General features: G+C 42.3%; 1 protein-coding gene across 5 annotated transcripts in view; it reads right to left on the bottom strand.

Moving 5' to 3' along the window:
* The window catches only part of tnk2b (tyrosine kinase, non-receptor, 2b), a 67982-nt gene that overhangs the window by 35824 nt on the left and 12449 nt on the right, over positions 1 to 19709 (bottom strand). Inside the window, exon 1 of one of the 5 annotated variants that reach the window (XM_056391336.1) lies at positions 8454 to 9996. The exons of 1 other annotated variant lie outside the window; for it this stretch is intronic. In XM_056391336.1, the coding sequence (XP_056247311.1) occupies positions 8454 to 8537 (84 nt within the window). In that variant the 5' untranslated portion in view covers positions 8538 to 9996. Of the gene's footprint in view, positions 1 to 8453; positions 9997 to 19709 lie in introns of those variants that run through there. 3 more of the 5 variants (XM_056391335.1, XM_056391339.1, XM_056391340.1) reach the window with 3 other exon arrangements.

Below are 19709 nucleotides of genomic sequence, written 5' to 3'. Positions count from 1 at the left end.
AGTGATCCAAACTTGCAGAACTTGCAGACAAATAAGTCACTCCTCCTCCTTCCTCCCTTCCTTTCACTCCCTCTCTCTCTCCCTTATACAGACTCTCTCTCTCTCTCTCTCTCTCTCGTTCTCTCTCTGTCTTTGCTCGTGCAGCTACTGTCTGTTTGCTTTTCCATCCTTCCATCGAGCGTGGGGCTAAAAATAGGAGCGACTTCTCCCAGATTCAATCGCTCACCAGTCGGGCAGGCAGCAGAGACATGAGAGTCAGTGTGAGTGAGCGTCTCTGGTTTCACATTTTAGGGCACAAGAAGATGTGTGTCTATGTGGTTTCAGATAACAATGCTGTATGTTTGTTTACAGCCAGCTTATGTGCTTTTGATGTATGTTGAGTGTTCATATTCCTATTTCCTGACTTGATCCTCACTCGGTTGTGGTGTTTCCTCCCGCTTTCTCCCCCATGTACCCCCTTTTCCTACCTCCTCCTGCTGTTATTTTCCTTGCTCTACTCCTCACCCTGTCTGTCTGTCCTCCCCCCTCCTGCAGGCAGTCAGACGGTCCATGCAGTGCAGAGCAGTGCGTGGTGCAGAGGACAGAGGCTTCATGGTATTCAGCCCGGAGGAGCATTTGATTCAGGGCCAAAGGGTTACATTCAACTGCAGGATGGAGAGCTTGTTTCCTGTGATGCAACCCTCCAAACACACACATACACATGCACATGCACATACACACACACACAACCACTCCTTCCTCTTCTCCACTATTCCCTCTTTCCTCATCTCTCACATGCTTATTTTAAAATTCACCATGGTGAAGAAATGTGTCTTTTTGGGCTTTTGACTGTCACTGTCACTGAAACCACTGACTGTGACTGATACAACAATCTGGGGATAAAGGCTCTTTATAGTTGCCAAATAACACACTGATTGTGTAATTATGTAAGGGATCATATATGTAAAAATGAAGATATTCCCGTTCTACAAATGATTTTTTTTCTCTTCAATTTCTTGTGAAATATTAAAAAAGATTTAATTTCATTAGTACGAGTACATTTGTGTACGAGAACAGTCTGAGCTTCCAATGCCTTGTGTGCAGAGATGGCAGTGCCAGACGGTTTTCTTTGCAGGAATTTTGTTTCTGACATTTTACGTAAAAACATAATTGTTAGCTGCAGCAAAATTAATTGATAATGAAAATAATCATTATCTGCGGTTCTACAATCAAATGCAATCTAGATCTTTAAAGTACCTCCTGCCCTCACCCTTTTCCTCGCTATTCTTCACTCCTTTATTAACCCCGTCTCCCCTGCCTCCCCTGGGTCTGGCCAACCCGTTGCATTTTCTTCTTTATTTGGTGCTGCCTTTTATTTCCTGCCTCTAATCCTCCAAAAATGTTATCTCTCTCCCACTCTGCTGACTAAACAAACCCTTACCAGCTGCTTTTCAGACCCATTAAGTACCAAGCCCACTCTCCCTCTGTCTCTCAGCAGACACTATTCAACTTTGGATTTCCCTATTTCACAGGTTTCTTCTCCCTCTGCTCATTGGTTTTCTTTATTCTTTGATAGTTAATCAATCTATTCAGGATTTGACTTGGCCTTTTGATTTTCACTTTGGGTATTTTTCTGCTCATTCTCTCTCTCCCTCCCTCCCTCTCATTCATTGCCACCCTCCACTGCTTTTAATTAGGACGTTTTCTAGAGGAAGGAAGGGAGGTGAGCAGACAGGGGAGTCATGGAGGGAAAGGAAAGAGAAAACATCAACAAAATGGGAGTTGTTGTCATGAAGCATCTGACTTTGATTAAAGACATTTGTGAGGAGCATGTGATGCCGTCTACTATGGCTTTGATTTGTTGGTGTTCGTCTGTGTCTACGTGCCTCCATTCACAACAAGACTAGCAGTGTTTTTTCTAGGTATCCGGTTTGCTATGACGCGAGCTGACCCAGGAGCGATCATTCAAAAAAGAGCTAATCTGTGCATTAAGCTTTTAGGGTATACTATTACAAGCTATTTATACTCTGATCTAAGAACACTGGAAACATTGTATTAGTGTCTAAATTAAAACACTTTAATCAAAATGTCATATCAAACATGACAGTAACCTAGATTAATTATCCCTTTTGCCCTAGTTCAAAGTAGTCCAGACTAATTTTGGTCAGAACAAAGGAATGAAAAATGGCAAGTATTCAGCATCAGGTGACAAAATGTATTATTACTTGGGCTAGAGCAATGCATATCAACACCGCAGTATGTTCCACTGCATATGTGACCACTAATATCAGATAAACCAGATTAAATAAATTCCAGGGAGCTTTTATGGCAAAATAACTGTAAGAGGAAAAACATGAAAACAAAAGATCTGTACTCCGGCTCTTGTATGAGTAGGTATGACCTCAACAATGGACTGTCCTCATGGTCATAATGTATAGGTATGGATATATAAGTGTATAATGTGTATGATGTATGAGTAGTTTGTTTTTTTTACTTCTACTGTATGTGATCGCCTACCGGCCTCAACATACTATAGAGCACCTAGAGTTGGAGTCGGCCTGTCAGAGTAGTTGTTTATCACTACACAGTCCAAGTCCGAGTCCAAGTGAACGACACTGCGTGAGATTTTTTGGTTGTATTGTACAATTAAAATCAAATTCTGAAAGAAAACTTGTAAGTTATCCACACCTAAAGAAAGAATGAGTTTATATCACAAACACGTCACACATACAGCTACAACGCCCTAACACTCCCCTTACACGTGCTGCATTGAAAGGTCTCTGCAGAGTTTTTATTTTTCTTTCACACACGTTTTATGAGCAATAGCTCAGGGGCATCTCTGGTCCACTGTCCATTATTTAAAGAGTTTCACTGTGAATGCCTGGTGGACTTGTTTAGACTCCATCAGCTGTCTCATTCCCACAGTCACTCAGACACAAAGCTGACGTCATGAATCTAGCTCCACATCATCAAGCACATGGGATGTGACAGGACAGGAGGGGAAAAAGCCACGACCCTTTCCTCCTCTCTTTTCCCACTCTGAAACCACATATGTGCACGCACACAGTCTGGACACACAACTCCCTGGAGTGAGTTATGCCATTAATGGCCTAAAAATTCCCTGAAGTCCACAAGATCTAAGTTGGCTAATGTACTTTACAAGGGAACGGGTCAAGTAAATTCAACTTTATGGCTAAGAAAAATAGGAAAATGAACAGTTATGTAACTCACATGACTATGAAACAGATGACATAAAAATAGCACACATTCCTTCAAGTCAGCAGTTGGACAATGAGCCTGTAAATGATCCTTTAACTTATTCATGAGTGAATTCAAAATCTGATCACTTGAGTGAAAATGAGCCTTTTCCATAATGTGTGTGTGTGTGTGTGTGTGTGTGTGTGTGTGTGTGTGTGTGTGTGGTGTGTGTGTGTGTGCTGACTCTGGCATTATCTGCTGCAGACAGTAATGAAGCTGGACAAGACAACACTTTAAAAATCACTCCAGACAGGCAGATCGTGATCAGGAGGGAACATGGTGATGACAACAGAAGGTACTGTGCGTTTCATGAAGCATCACGCTGAATGTGCGACAGCGCATTGGTTACTGTACAGAAGAGCGTCAGGTATCTGAGTTACACTGATGCTTGGTAGGTTTAAAATTCAATGGAACAAATGTGTCAGAGCGCTGTCAGCTGCCTCCCGACTAAGGAGATTAGACCAATACGATTAATGGTCAGTAAGTCAATCTGCAGCTCCACTGAGACACCAGTAGGTGGCACCAAATCTCACTATGAAGAGTGGTGAGTGACCTGACACTGTTATGTTGACTGCTATTTATATTGTGCTTCATATTGATTCTACTTATATATTTAGGTATTAGGCAGCGGGTAAGTTATAAGTGATGACTACAATGACTATAAAGCCCAGCATCTATATTTTATAAGTCAGCAATGACACTCACGCACTGTGAAGGCCCAATCACGTCTCTTAGTTTTTTATTTCACCGCCTTTCTGTCATTAGGTGACGTTCACAGTCATTTACAAGTTAAACAGGGACAAACTGTTTCATGACTAATACGTGGCTGCCTTAGTTTCTGTCTGTCCGTCACCTGTGTCCTGATTTGGCATTGATTTAACGTTGAGTATGTACTACAGGCAGAGTAGCTCAGAACGCTAGTAACTTAATGTGTTGTTCAATATGAACTCTGTTTGAAAATAATATAGACTGAGGGCAACTGGAGCTGTTTCTCATTTGAATGAGGATGTGATCTTTGTTGGCGCTTGTACCTCACAATCATGTTCCTTTATGTCTGGAGAATATTATTTGTAGGCCGGCGCATATCTGTAGAACCAGAAGGCTCAGTTATCGAAGAAATTGCAACTCCTGCGATTTGGATATTGTACTTCCAGCACCACTGGATATGCTACCTGGAGCACTCCAACAGAAACCAGGACACTGTGACATGTAAACACCTGATCCGGGTTTCTAATTGTTCTCTGCCGTGCTCACAGGAACCTCACTGACTCAAGTCATGTAGTAGTTACAGTGCTCAGCAAAACAAATGTGACTTTAAATTATCTAATGATGGTCAGTATTCAGAAATAAAGGGCAAGTCTGACTTTGGTAACGCAGATCATAAACTGTATTATCACTCTCTTTTTCCCATTGACTGTCATAAGTTAGAAAAACCAGCACAGTGCAGAATGCAGCAGAGTTCAAACAGCCAGACACCAAACTGTGCTCTTCTCACTCAGTCGGTTCAGATGTGAGCGGCCGAGAGATGTTCAGGAATAAAAACACATCTGCACACAGACAAACAGAAACTTAGATACCATGATGATTATGTAAATAGAGACATGAAAAACTTACATAACTTACATGTTTCATGTAAATGCTAAATAAGATAAACAGGATAAGACTCAGACTGGGAAACTGATGTTGCTGATGCCTCTCGCCGAGTTTCTGTTGTGGACCTCAGTTAATAGGAATCTAGAAAGAGCTGCTTTACTTTACACTTTTCAGTTGTTCAATATGTTCATATTAATTTAAAGTGGTTTGATTCCCATGGACTTTTAAATCCCAAATAAAAACCCTTCTGTTGCACTATGTCTCTGGTGTCTGATTTGTTTGGACCCTCACACTCACAATGAGGCACCGACTGCTGCCCTGTCTAGCTGCTCCTATCTGGCCTTCATCTCCCTCTCTTTCTTTCCATCTCCCTGTTGTGCACACACGCATATACACACACACACTCACACACACACATACACACACACACAGAGTAGTATGACTCACTAGCTGTACAACTGGAATAATGTCTGACCGTGTAGATTGTATTATCATGAATTGACATCAAATTAGTCGCTTGCTGGCTAATGAGATTATGAAGAACAAAGCTCTGTGTGAGGTCTGCATTATGTCTGAGTACTGCAACACACACACACACACAAAGACAGACCCACACACACACACGCATTAAGCTTGATTCTGTAATATGATGCTCACTGTACACAGACACAGGCATGCAGAGGCATGCACTCACATTGGCTGGATCCACACTGACGTACAGTGTTGGGAATTAAAGATAGCTTAGTGGATACGGGTGGACACGCTGCCAGTGCATTTCTAAAATGAGTTGCAACCTTTTGGTGGCAAAAATCAGTCTGTGGTTTGGTCTCGGATGCCAGAAAATGGCAGAGTACAGTGAAGGAGTAGTAGAACAAACATGATTAATCCCTATTACAACTCTGCAAGCAAAACATCTATACAAACACACACGCACACACAATGCCTCTGACGGAGGCCTGCATGCACAGGCAGACAGAGATGCGTCATTCGTGATCTCACAGATAGTAACCCTCTGCCAGAGTCTGGCTTTTATACTCTCCTTAAATCCCTTCACCATCCACAGCACCTCATCATTCACAAAGGAGAGGCAGTATGTGGTGGTGAGTGTCAACATGGAGGAGAGCGGACTGTGGGAATGAAAGGAGCTCTGGATACAAACAGGCTGCTTCCCGGCCAACACACAACATGTGTGTCGCCTTTTGTCAACAAAGGTTGTTTTGGTAGCTGGGCTTAATATGCATGATGCCAGACAACCAAAGCAACCCCCACCAACACCTGCCAACAGTGCCTCCACCCTGGAAATACACCCATCCTAAGCCATCCCTTCTCTGATCCCCAAAGCTGGTTAAAGAGGGGAAAGGAGGGTGTTAGTGAAAAAAGTCGGTCAAATGTCAGGATTGACCTACAGACGGTCGAGTGTGTGAAACAAAAATCTAGGACATGTGCTACAATAAGATAAATGGAGAATATTTATTATTTCCATTTCTGCTGCTTGAAAAAATTATGCAGCAGATGCTTGACAACACTCCTGGACTGAACCAATGCAGCATTCTCAGTGAGGGGTAGTGGCACAACTACAGCAGCAAGGCCAGCTCACTAATCCCCTCGTGCACCACAAGGGAAATACACAGCAGGACGGATCAGCTTTAAGAATAAAATTGTTGTTTGCATTTCAAAGCAGGAACAGAGCCGACGTTTCCATCTTTTCTTATTGCCTTCGTCCAGCTACTTACATCTCTTTCTAGAGTCCTGATGGAGTTGAGGTGGCTGTATGCAGTGTGTTAGGGTTGTGTGCGTCAAGACTAGAAAACCGCTGTATTCAGCACAAAGCTGCTGCTGTAGAAAGAGACTGATCTGATTCAGCCGCCAGCAACCAGGACAGCTGCAGCGTCCACCGGCTTAACTCTGCTGAACTAGCGCACAGACCCTAAACACACAGAGTCCACATTCATGACATTAAAACTGTTGCACAGATCAACACATTCATCCAGCCATCGTATTTTCTATACCCGCTTACCCCGTGCAGGGTCACAAAGGAGTCTATCACAGTGCACGCTGGGTGAGAGCAGGATTGGGTGTTGTTTGAAAGTTTAGTGCCGACACAGAGTTTTGGTACTGGTAGTTTTGGTTCTGCAAAAAAACAACAATGAACATCAAACCCCCCAAAAAATTAGATGTTCTCTAAACACAAACAATTATAAGAGAATTTTGCCTAAATAAAACAATAAAATTGGGGAAATGAAATCAGAAACAGAGTTCAGACAAGTATTCAGTGCCAGCTCTGGGTTTTTGATTGTCAGTATTTGGACACATTTTGCTTGGCACCAAAAAGTAGCCTGATCCAAAACTGAAAGTCAGCAAGAATCACATATTAATCATTACTGCACATTTAACACGTGAGATACTATTGGTCTAGATTTTTTAAACGGGTCCATATTGCGAATGAATATACCGACACACACATTTTCACTTCAGCATCTTGTGCAAACCAAACAAAAGAAACATTTCCATGTGAACAGACCAGGTTATATGTGCTGAGTGGGACACGTTACATTTATAATTTGCCTCACACCGAGTTGGGCATTTCTGCAAACCTTTTATCTTTTGAAAAAGGAAAAAAACACCATAGCGACAATGGTACAGCCGGCCTCATCCAAGCCCGAAGAAAGAACAGGCCTGTCAGGACATCACAGGGTTCGCAAAAGGATGTGGGGGTTTTACGGAAGAGGTGGGAGGGTATAAAATGTCATACTTTGCCTGTCACCGTGCTCATTCGGCAGCACTTCATCAATGACCTCATGGTTCTGCATTCAATAACCCAGCACACACAGGGGCCGGCCTTGTGTGTGGGTGAGAAGTGCAGTGCAGGGTGTGGATGGGCGTTGTGGTGGTTGAGGAGGGTATTGTTGACATCTGAGTGTAAAAGAGCTGATTGTGTGTGACGGCTGAACGAGCACTCAGATCTATGATGTGGAATTATATTCACATAATCCACTGCACACATATCACTTGCAGTGCTCCCACTGTGGTACAGGTGTTGGTACTAACATTAACAATCACGACAGTGTGAGGCAGCATGCACAACACCAGGACCCTGAAACTGAAGTTAAAACTACTAAATGGAATTCAGCCGTCATTATTTTCATTATTTACACCTGTGCTTTTCTTACTGTGTCATGTTGAAATGTCTGCAGTGAGAAAAGACTGGAGTTGACCGATGAGTTAAAGTGATGTCATAGGAAAACAGCCGCCAGGTGTTTTTCAGATAATGACACAAACACACATCCAAATGCTGCACATCCAAATTCACACCTGCACACAAACAGTCATGATAAAAGTAAAACAACGTAGATCAAGTTGCTGCCACAACAGATACCAACGTTCACCTTTTCCAAAACAAAAGACACTCATTATAATTCATATTTAAAATGAATTTCTGTACAGTACCATGGAAACAACCACAACAAAGACTCGCATCATCTCACAGCCTTTCATTTCCCTTTGACAGGATTCATAATACCTCCTGCAATTTGTGCCCACTGTTTATCTGTCATCCATGTTTGTCTAGAGCAGTGTGGCAGGATCCCTACTACTGTATAATCAAGGGAACTGTAGAGGTCTACCTCTTCGTCATCGCTGGGCAGGCGCTGGTAGTCAGGCTCTGACGTCTCTTGTAGTCTCTGGTATTCCGCCGTCTCCCCCATCATGGGGCTCCACCACCCGGCCGGTATCTGCCCGGGGCTACGTGTCCTCAAAGTCCTCAGATAGCCACAACTCCAGTCAGTGAGCAACCCACGCACTTAGTCAGTCGGTCAGTCAGCCTGCCTGGAGGTCCACACTGTCATTAGGAAGACAAGTACAGTATTCTGCATGTCAGTCACAGTACAGTGTTGCATTATTTCAGACAGCTTGGCACAATATTTCTAATCACTCAGCCAACTGTGCTGTTGCTGTACACCTCCTGTACTCTTCATTGTCTTTCCTCATTTAGTTTGAGTCAGCAGTCGTTGAAAATGGCTGGACAATGAGTTCCTCATGTTCACACAGCGGTAACAGCGCTGCGTTCACTGACTGACAGGTCCGTAACAAACACAGGTGCTCCTCCTCGTGGAAACTGATTTTAAAAATGAATTCCTCTGGCAAGCTGCTGACAATAATTCTTGAAGCAGAATGAGCATAGTCCTTATTTTTGCATTGTTGTGTGCAGGCAGGGATTCTTCCCCCTCAACTGAAAAACAGAAGACAATCCACTTTTTAAAAAGTACAGTCCTTCACATGCCAGTGGCTTGAATCTTCATCACAGGTTCAAAAAGGATCATTCCAAATTCATTTATTGATCGTTTTCTTGTGCCTGAAGGAAGCGAGGAAATCCCTTCTGTGGAGCTGCTGCAGTCAGGATGGAGCGCTGGGATGATGCAGTCAAGGTGTGGCACTGGAGGTGACAAATCCGGCAGGCTCTATTTCTGTCGTCCCATCTCATGCCGTGATAATGACCTCTACCCTCAATCTCTCTCTCGCTCTACCTCGCTCTCCACCTCGCTCATCTCTGCTGTAAGTGTCTCTCTGTCTCTCTCTCTCTGGCTGCTCTTGTTCGCCCTGCCTTAGTGCTGACGCATGCTCTTCATATCCAGCGATGCCCCTCTCTCCGTTTCTATTTCTGTGCCCCAGGCATCACCTCGACCGGCTTACCTCCTCTCACCTTATCGCCAGGAGTGAAATATCACAGCAGTGAAGAGGCGAGATCGTCCAGGAGCTGCATTTCATTTTTCACCTGTTTCATTTCATCCTTCCTTTGTGTGCTTCTGTTTTTTTCCTCACAAATCTTGAGCAGCTGTCCAATTGGACAGGCAGCTCAGCTCTGACAATCGCGACTAAACTCTAGGAGGATTTTTACCGCTGCTTTGTGCTAAATGGACTTCCTGAATGCTCAGTCGATGCCTAATCCCTCGCTGTTGTTGTTATTGTTTTTCTTCTCCTCTCCTCTTTTCAGTCCCTCACCCTCTAACCCGCTTTCCGCACCCCCCCACTACAATTTTTTTTTTTCCATTTCAGCCCCGGCTCAATGATTTGGTGAGTGATCGCCTCCTCTATTACCGTGGCAACATCAACCCATCCCACCTCCTCCCTGCTCTCCTGTGTCCTGTAGTCATGGCGTTCCAGTCAGCAGTGGTCCTGGGAGAAGCAGCCAATGACAGCGATGCAGGCCGACAGGGGAGGGAGGGGGAGGAGAGACAAGGGCAAGAGGCGGGGGAGCCCTAATGAGGAGAGTTAATCTTCCCTCTGAGAGGGAGAAAAACACGGCCATGCTGCTTTGTGTGTTTTTGTGTCAATGTGTGTGTGCGTCAAAAGCACCTCCACTATAGGGAGGGTATCGAGGCCATCTGGATCCTTGCTGGGTGGACATCTGGATAGAGGGGAAAATAGAATAAAAGAATAGTGTGTGTGTGTGTGTGTGTGTGTGTGTGTGTGCGCGCGCGCGCGTGTGTGTGTGTGTGTGTCTGTGTGTGTGTGTGACTACCTCCTGGTCTTTCCCAAGTTGTATTGTGACTAGCAACATTGCAGTCCAAGCACTGATGCCACTGAGCAGAGCTTTAACAACAGCAGACAGTACTCGCCCACTGATACACCTTCTTTTCCAGCCTTTATTCTTTCCTCTTTTCCATCCTGAACACTTACTTTCTTTTCTTCTCTCTCTTGTCATTTTCCCCGTCCTCCACCACCTCTCGCTCCTCCCCCCCCCCCCCCTCTCTCTCGCTCTCTCTCTCTCTCTCTCTCTCTCTCTCTGAGTCCACTCCAGTCCTGTCGATGTCCTCAGGCCAGTTATTCGCAGGCCGCTGAGCAACATTCGCTTTTTGCTCTCATTCCTCCGCCTCTGCTCTGTTGTTGAATCTGCTCTTCTGGAGGCCGGCTGTCACACATCTGAGCGGCACGCAATATTGCTTTGCAAAAAAAAAAAAAAACACAAACATGCACGCATGTCTGCACAAACACAGGAGAACAAATAGTCTTAGTGAAATGAAAACTGTGCATGCACCCGGACACAATACACAGCGACAAAGAGACCTGCATTCCTGCATTTACCACAGGACATAATACTCTTTATATGTGCTGCATACAATCAAATCCCCTCTCCCATAAATAAGCCAGGCTAGCCCTCTTATTCTCTCTCTGTTTATAGATATGTCTTTGTCTTACGTGTCCATTATTTCTGTCCCTGTGTAAACGATATAATTAACGAAACATGGACTCATCACACTGGACTCTCAGCCACTCTGCCAATGAGAGCTGTCACCCCACACACATAGTGTGAATGAATTTGTTTGATACACATCCAGACACACTGCAGCTAAGCTTCCTTTTCATACTCCCTCAACTCATGCTGGACGTGTGCAGGGACTGACACAATAAAAAAGCAACACTTAATATAAAACAACAACAGACCCTGTAATGAGACACCTTCGAGAGGATCGTCAGTTTCTCATGAAAAGTGACAGAGAGCTGGTTTGGACACTTAATACAGTAAGTACAGAGAGGGATGTAACGTGCAACATCACAAACTATGATCTCAGCACTGTTACATATAAAGAATGTGTTACCTATGAACAATCAACAACAGTATACACAGTCTAGTACAGTATTAAAGATCAACACCTTACAGAAGATGAGCAGCAGGGGGGAGACAGGGAGACACAGGAGGTACATGTTGGCCAATTCAGGCCATGATAAATGGAGCAGGGCTGAGCTGTGGTGTCATGTGGGGTCACTGCTGCCCACCGCCTCCCCCCGATGAAGTTAGCACGCTCCATTACAGACTGCCTGGCAGGTTGGTAAGACTAGAGGGCGAGGGTGAATAGCTTCTTCTACCAGAGGAGGTATGTTGACATATTCCTGACTCCTGCACAACACACTTCCTCTTCCATACAGACCTGTTTATGCCATATTTCATTCCTTTTAGTACCAAAGTATTCACTGTGTGTTCATTCAAACTAATGTTGCGTATTCTTCTTGGCTCACAAAGCTTCATCTAATTTCTCCTTATTTTAGAATTTCCATCCATCCCTTTTCTGCCACTTATCTGGTGTTAGGTCACGTCAAACATAGTAGTCTAGGCGTCCCTCTCCCGCTCTCCGGAGACGTTCCCAGGCCAGATGAGATATCTACCTCTGGGCCTCCCACCAGTTTGAGGCGCCCGGGAGGCATCCTAACCAGATACCCGAACCACCTCAACGGGCTCCCTTCGACGTGAAGGAGAAGCGACTCTACTCAGGGCTCCTCACCCTCTCTTTAAAACTGAGCCCAGACATCCTGTGGAGGAAACTCATTTCAGCCGTTTGTACCTCTCATACTTTCATTCGCCATTTTAGAATTTGGTTTTTAAACTTTTTTTTCTATTTTGCCATATATAAATGTATTATTATCATAATCCATTTTATTATAGTTATTGATTTATGTTTTATTTTGTTTTATATAGTATCTGTTCAAATCTTTTCAAAAACATAGCTCAAACTCTCCCACAGATATTAGTTACTCAGAAAGCACCACACCTTCACCTCTGACCTCTCTGCCTCCATTACAGGCCACATTTCACAGATTCTCCTCCAGAAACCTGGAAAACCCCTTTAATAACCAAATGCTGGGACTGTGACCTTTGACCCCAGCAGCGACGTCAGCCACCTTGTGTCAGGGGGGAGGTAAAAGCCGAGCCTGTTAAAACATGTAAACGCCTTCTCTTTCCCCATGATGGAGAGCGTGGAGAGGCAAAGCAGACAGGCTGTGGGTGTAACAGTACAGTGTTCCCAGCCCGATCGCCACAGGCGGTTCAAACCCTCCCTTTAAGAGGCCTTAAAGACTGAGAGGACTGACTCCTGGGTCCCTCCTGTCTCTTTACGACTATTGGTGGGTAGACTCTGGAGGCAGCAGTTAAGCTTTTGACCAGGAGCTGGATGAAATCCCTGATGTCTACTACTGATGTGGGGCTCACAGGGTGGAAATATAATCAGGGTAGTAACCAGACAGCCCAGCAGAAGTGGTCATGGTGTACTGTATCTATCGGTGTGTCATGGCTCTGTGGAAATGATTACATTTTCTTTTGAAAGCTTTATCATATCGGAATATATTGTTCATATGTTATATCTTTATTGACCAGCGGATCCAAGGTTAAGAAACAAAAGAGCAAACGTTTTCTAAAACAATAAGACGATTGATGAATCCATCGCACAGTTTTTCAATAAACTGATTGATCACGGGAGTCGAAAAAGAACGACAAATGAGATCAGCACAGCCCAAAGTGATGGCTTCAGATTATCATCTACAGACAAAACAACACCCAGGTATCCTGAAACAACTTGGCCTTAAGGTTGTCAGTCGTCTTCTTTATTTTTTCATTTTATAGATTATGATTAGTGAAAATGGTCGAAATGTTTTGGTATTGTTATATTATTGTTACCATAACAACAACAACAACAACAACAACAACAACAACAACAACAAATGAATGGGACACACTCTACTAAAATATGTTTCAATGAGAAAATTAAAAACTAAAGATTAAATTCTAAGAATACAAAATAAAATCATCAGATACACACTGGTTGTATATTAGATACACTGTATATGAGATATAGTTTCTGTACATATACAGACATTAAACCAGCACTGCAGTAAAGCAGGATAACTTTCAAGAGACACACACCAACATCAGAGACAACATCGAACGTTCTCTGGTTCCAGTCAATGAACAATTAATCGATTAATGAATAAAATAACTGGCAGATTAATTAACAATAAAAAGCGATTGTGGTTGCAGCAATAAATAATAGATAATAGTACGATAGAGTCAGAGATATTGAATGCTGACTAAGTGTGGATGAAGCGCCAAAAACAATGAACTCTGCCCACTCTCAACTCTGCACTGCCCGTGTTGCACAATGTATTTTTCATTAGAGCCATTCCTGCTTCTTAAACAGCAAAACTGTCCAACTCCCTTCTGGCAGTTTGTAATGAAGGATTTTCTCTCGTACTTTCACAAGCTCCTGGACTCCAACCCTGTCACCCTCCACTATCCCACAACTCATTACCCTGTCAACACAAACCAAGTCTTGCCGATCCAACCCTGTACGTCCACACATTCTTATGTTTCGCCAAATATTTCACTAATAAAAGAAAACTAACTATTAAAACAAAATTAATTTTTTTTTTAAATATATAATTAAAGTTTTATACTTCAAAGTTTGTTTCTTGAACCATAGTTAAACTTAAAATGGGTTACAGACCTGTTTTTCCTGGGACTCCACATGAATCCTATTTACAACCAATGTGGGCCCACAACTCTGAAACAGCACCTATATGAAAGAAATACTTCCTCTTATAGGTCTTGGTCACAGCCCCCACCCACAGCTTCTGGTCAGAGATCAAATGTTGTTGATTTAGGCGATGACTTCACCTGAGGGTGAAACACGCCAGACCAGACGCGGTGCCAGACGATTCACCGCTCTACGATATGAAAGGAGACGTTAAGATTGACCAATGACTCTGCTACTGTGCTGAGGTCAGGGCTCCGGAGGAAATGTTGACATAGTAAAAACGTCACCGGGCCAGTGAGGAAGCTGATGTAGTTGTGGTCAGGGTGTGGACTGTGGAGAAATGGTACAGTGGCTCCTTTCACTTCTGCCTATATCTTTATCTTTAAAAGCTTTAACAGTGAACAGAGGGCTAAAATCTGAGTGTTGATCCACATGCTCTCAGTCAACTAAACCTCTTTTCTCTCTAAATCCTCACCATATGCTGAAAAACCTTAAGGTTTCAAGTTCAAACGTGATTTTTCGTGAATTTTCAAAAACTTAAATCCCATTCCATCCTCTTAAATGTGAAGATTTGCTGCTTTCCTTGTTTTATGTCTTTGTAAATTGAATATTTTAGGTAGCATTAGGATACAGATTGTACCTTGGGCTCTAGAAAATAAACAGTATTTTTCATATTTCATATAATCACCAGATTAATTGATAGTGGAAATTATTATTGCATCCCTAATCATTGCAGCTCTAATTATTTTAACAATCGGTAATTATTTGTGAGGTATTTTTTCTTTCATTTTATTCATCTCTTAGTCAAGAAAATGGCAAAAAATAGTCAAACAATGTAGTAGAAGCTAAAGAGTCCAAGCTGACATCTTTAAATTACATTTGATCAATACCTCAAAATGTAAAGATTTTTAATTTATAATGATATAAAAATGGGAAAAGCAGCAAATCCTCCGTGCAGAGGTTGAAGAGGATGAATGAATGTTTTTCTTGAAAACTACTTAGAAAATGAATCAAATTTATCAAATTATTATTTTTCCTGTTGATTTACTCACTGATTAATCATTTAATAATTTCAGCAGTAATACCAACAACCATGTATAAGCTATTGTAACTAAGAAAGTAAGGAAGTTATAGTACATGAACATCTCAGATAATATTACGAAATGTACAATATTTCAGAAAATTAAAATAATAAAAAATAACAAAAGAAGAAAGAAAACGAAAGAAATTGTTTTTACAAAAACCACAATTTTGTTCTTATGTGAGCAACTTAAATCTTTAGTTTGTGCCATTTCAAGCTTTGTACTTTATGCCTTGTCTGTTTTTGTGGGGTGTGCTGATGATCACGAGCCACAACATCGCTGGTTTAAATCTGATGAGACTTTTTCTTGCTTGTTGTTTCTCATCTCTCTCTCTCTCTCTCGCCTCATTTCCTGGCATCTCTCTACTATTAACCATCTAATTAGGAAGACAAGAACCAGGAACCTTTGTCTCCATTTTCTCTCTCACTTGTTTCCTGTCATTTCTCTACTAAAGCTATGTAATTAAGCCACAAAGGGCCCAAAATAGTAATAATTCAAAATATAAATAAATAAATAAAATGAGGAACGTGTAGCATGGTGCTCATTAAGGACGATAGAAAACAAGATGTAATACATTTGCTATATCACAGAGGTGGCACGTCGGTTACTACTACTTTATGTTGTCCAGTCCCAGTGTAAAACAGTATCATATCTCAACTCTGCAAGATCTATGCTTTTTAGATAAATTGCTTTGTCTATTTATCTACTTGTTATTGACTGGCTGCCATGAGGAGGGTGGTAAGCATAAAGATTACCTTCCTATACGGGGACTAATAAACGGGAGTGATGCGTGACACAAGTATCGTACTCGTAAAGACGACCGCGGACAGCTTGAAAGAGTCCAAAACTCTAAACTAAATGAAAAGCGTGTAGTTGAATGAAAGCCTGTCCCTAAACCAGCGGACTCGGCTGGGATCAATCAGGGTTGGGCACAGAGTCAAACCTCCTAATGACTTCCATTTACTGTTGAACGCACAATATTTCATACAGAGTTGTCAGGAGCAATGTTATCCTCAACAAATCCCCTCTCATCACCCCTTTCCCAGAAAGATTTCCACTTCATCTGAATCGGAGGGGGACGGGCACGCTCAACAAATCCACTTTAGACTGTGTGTGAGAGAGATGAAGAGACAAAGACAGAATACATGTGCGCCTTTATGTGAATGTGACAGAGAGTGAAAGATAGACAGATCCCCTTGCAATATAATCCTCAGCTCTCATGCTGTCTTTCTAGGAAGTGTTGAAGCGGCACGTGAGTGTGAGTGTGGTGTTGGCTTTCCCTTGTCCCTGCAGGCTAAACAGGTGGGATTTTAGAGGGTGATCTAAAGCCTTCGGGCCAACACCGGGCCGTGCGGAGCGGCAGAGGACAGGATTAGGGTGACAGGAGGATGGGATGAGGGTCCCAGTGTCTCACTTAATCTGTGTGTGTGTTAGTGCCAAGGTCACAGGTGATGAGGTATGCAAATCATCAGAAGCTAAAGCTTTCTGTGTCACTGCCATCTGGATGCCTCGCATACGTCATGCCAGGGGCTTTATGTGTGTGTGTGTGTGTGTGTGTGTGTTGTGTGTGTGTGTGTGTGTGGTGACATTGAAGTGACACAGAACATACTAACTCATTCTCACCCTCAGCTCACATGACAACCCTGAAATCACAACAGATCCTGTGTATGGTACCTTCCATTTAAACTGCACATTATCATCTACAGCTACTATCAACTATAAGTAATAATTACACTGTGAAGATACAAGTAGTTTATAATATATAATTTTACTGAATTCTGACATTCAAACAATGATTAACGTCTCTTCTCCATTTGATTAATTAGATATTGCAGACATTTACCATATTGTGATATATATTAATATAAAAAATTACTTTTATTAATAACTGTTTATTATTTCAACCATGTCATCCAGCCTTACTTCTATCTCTATCTTACAACTGCTTCAAGTCTCAACTAAGTAGTGTTATCCTTTCAAGTATATCATATTGTTAGACATGATGTAACCTCTCTCCTGGTTCCCACCTGTCACATACAGTACAGGGGAAAAAGCTATTCCATCTGGCTAAATAAGCAAAAGTTCACAGTCACAGTTCTTAATGGAAATTGTACTCTGGGAATAAAGTTCTGCTGCTGACAGATTTGCAGTTATCTGGCGCTATCATTAATTCTCTATCTGGCCACATGGGGGCAGCCTGAGGCAGTGTGAAGAAAAAGTAACATTAAAAGCAGATTTCACACATTGTTTATGAGGAAGGTGCAAGAACACAAACCAGGCCTTTTCCCCAACGGATGGAGCTCAATGTTGTTTCTTTATGGGATAGTGAGAGCAGAACAAAAACACATTTTAAATTGTGATTTGGCCTGATTTCATAGTATCTGGTGACAAATAAGAACAGACAGCAGTCTAAAGCATTAAGATAAGTCTGAAGCAAGATACACATATGACTTCAACACATATATGATTTAAAATTATATTGGAAATATACTGGACTACAGAATATATCAGTTAAAAACTGTAGTAGATAGTAAATAAGTGAAGTGATTCAGCAGAGATGAAGAAAGGCTGCAGACGTCTGCTCAAACCGATACCAGGTTACATGTTAATAATTCTCCATAATGTCTGTCTGCAGCTTCCAGGGACATAACCTCTTCTATTTTTGGAAAAAGCAGACATCCCTCCACAGGACTGATAATGGCCTGCAGAAGTGTGTTGTTTATCCTTTAGCTTGGCAGTGAAAAAAAGTGAATGATTTCTATCCACACAGCAGCCTCGGCCTCCGAAAACATCCTGACAGATGGCATTTTGAGAAGAGTTAGTGTTCAAACATTAAAATCTATAACATCCACCACAGTAATACGTTTTAAAACCAGTTATATTACTCACATTCTCATCAAATTAGAGCAAAACAAACATCCTGCCATCATAAAATATTTTAATTCCAAACTTTTAATTCCTGAAATTGGATCATTTAATACTTTTCAGGAGTTTTAAGCTTCAATGGACACACTCTGTCTGTTGAAATGAAAGAGTTGAATGTGGATTTGTCACTGTGTGAGAAACAGGGACACAATAAGTGTGGGCGTGCAAGTATGTGTGTATGTGTGGGCTCTGTCACAGACCTGCAATATAGACTGGGGAATTGCATCATCACTCTCCGCAGAGGTGTGTGTGTGTGTGTGTGTGTGTGTGTGTGTGTGTGTGTGTCTGGTCAATATATAAGCTGCTCTTCCGGTCCACTCTACCCAGGAGTGAGTGTGATTGAGCAGACTACAGAGATAAGAGAGAAAAACAATACACTGTACCCTGTGGTAAAAAGATACGCTACGATACGCTACGATACGCTACGATATGCGAACATAAAGATAATCTTGTCAAAAAACTGGAGCAAACCTTCAATACAGTAAAAATACAATGGAAATATGATCACCATGAAGGAAGACTACAAACCGAAGTCTGTACTTTCTCCCAGAAACACACACACAAACTCAGTGCTCAACACAAGTCATCATATCACCATCATGTATCAATAATATTTGTCCATTATAATTAATATGTTAACGACATGGATGGAGCGAGAAGCATAATCTTGCTGCAGCTTGCCAAAAAAATTAGATAGAAATAGAAATGTCAAATGACTGTCAGATCGAAAGTAAACAGGAAGCAGCCCAAATGAACAAGTGTCGCATCACGGATCCACTTCCAGACATGACATGACATGATGATGCAGCAAAGAGCCACAGGTTGAACTTGAACTCGGGCCGCTGCAGTGTACGACTAAGCCTAAATGGTATGCGCTCCACCAGGTGAGCCCTCGGGCTTTATTAATGGATGTGGAGCCACTACGCTATGCAGAGAGAAGTGTTTTAGACCATCTCTGATTCACTGACGGTTTGTGACTGGCACTCCCAGCCCCAACAGCCGTTACCAAGGGACAAAAATATAAGACTGACGCTCAGATTGTGAAATAACTGAATGTCATTTTTTGGGGGTTATTTTTTCAGCATTTTGACGTTGTTGGTAGGACAGTAAAGATACAGACAGAGAGCACAGGGGGAGGGAAAAGTGGGTATGACATTCAACAAAGGTTCCCAGCTCGGATCTAATCCTCAGAGGCGTAGTGTAAGTAAAATGAAACCAGATGCAGATGATACACAATGTCAGGGCCAGATTGTGTTTACAAGAGTATTCACAGGAACCTACTGGTCAATACTCTGAGGTTTAGTTTTCAGATTCAATTGAAAACTATGGGGAGCTTTGGTCTATTCTGTGGCTGTGAGTTGCCGGTGTCAAAAGGTGATTTATTACAGGGTCACTTAATCAGGAAACCTAATTCGTTAACAACAGCTAACATACAATACACCCGGAAGCGGCAGACAGCACGCCAGTCCTCAGGGGGGTGGTAATACAATAGCTGTGTGTCTGTGTGAAGGAACAGAAAACGAGACAAACAGCTAAAGGTGAAAGGAGCTAAAGCTAAAGGAAGCTAAGG

The sequence above is a fragment of the Seriola aureovittata genome, chromosome 12 (genome assembly GCF_021018895.1).
Source record: "Seriola aureovittata isolate HTS-2021-v1 ecotype China chromosome 12, ASM2101889v1, whole genome shotgun sequence".
Lineage (NCBI taxonomy): Eukaryota > Metazoa > Chordata > Actinopteri > Carangiformes > Carangidae > Seriola > Seriola aureovittata.
This window is presented reverse-complemented; position numbering and strand designations above follow the sequence as displayed.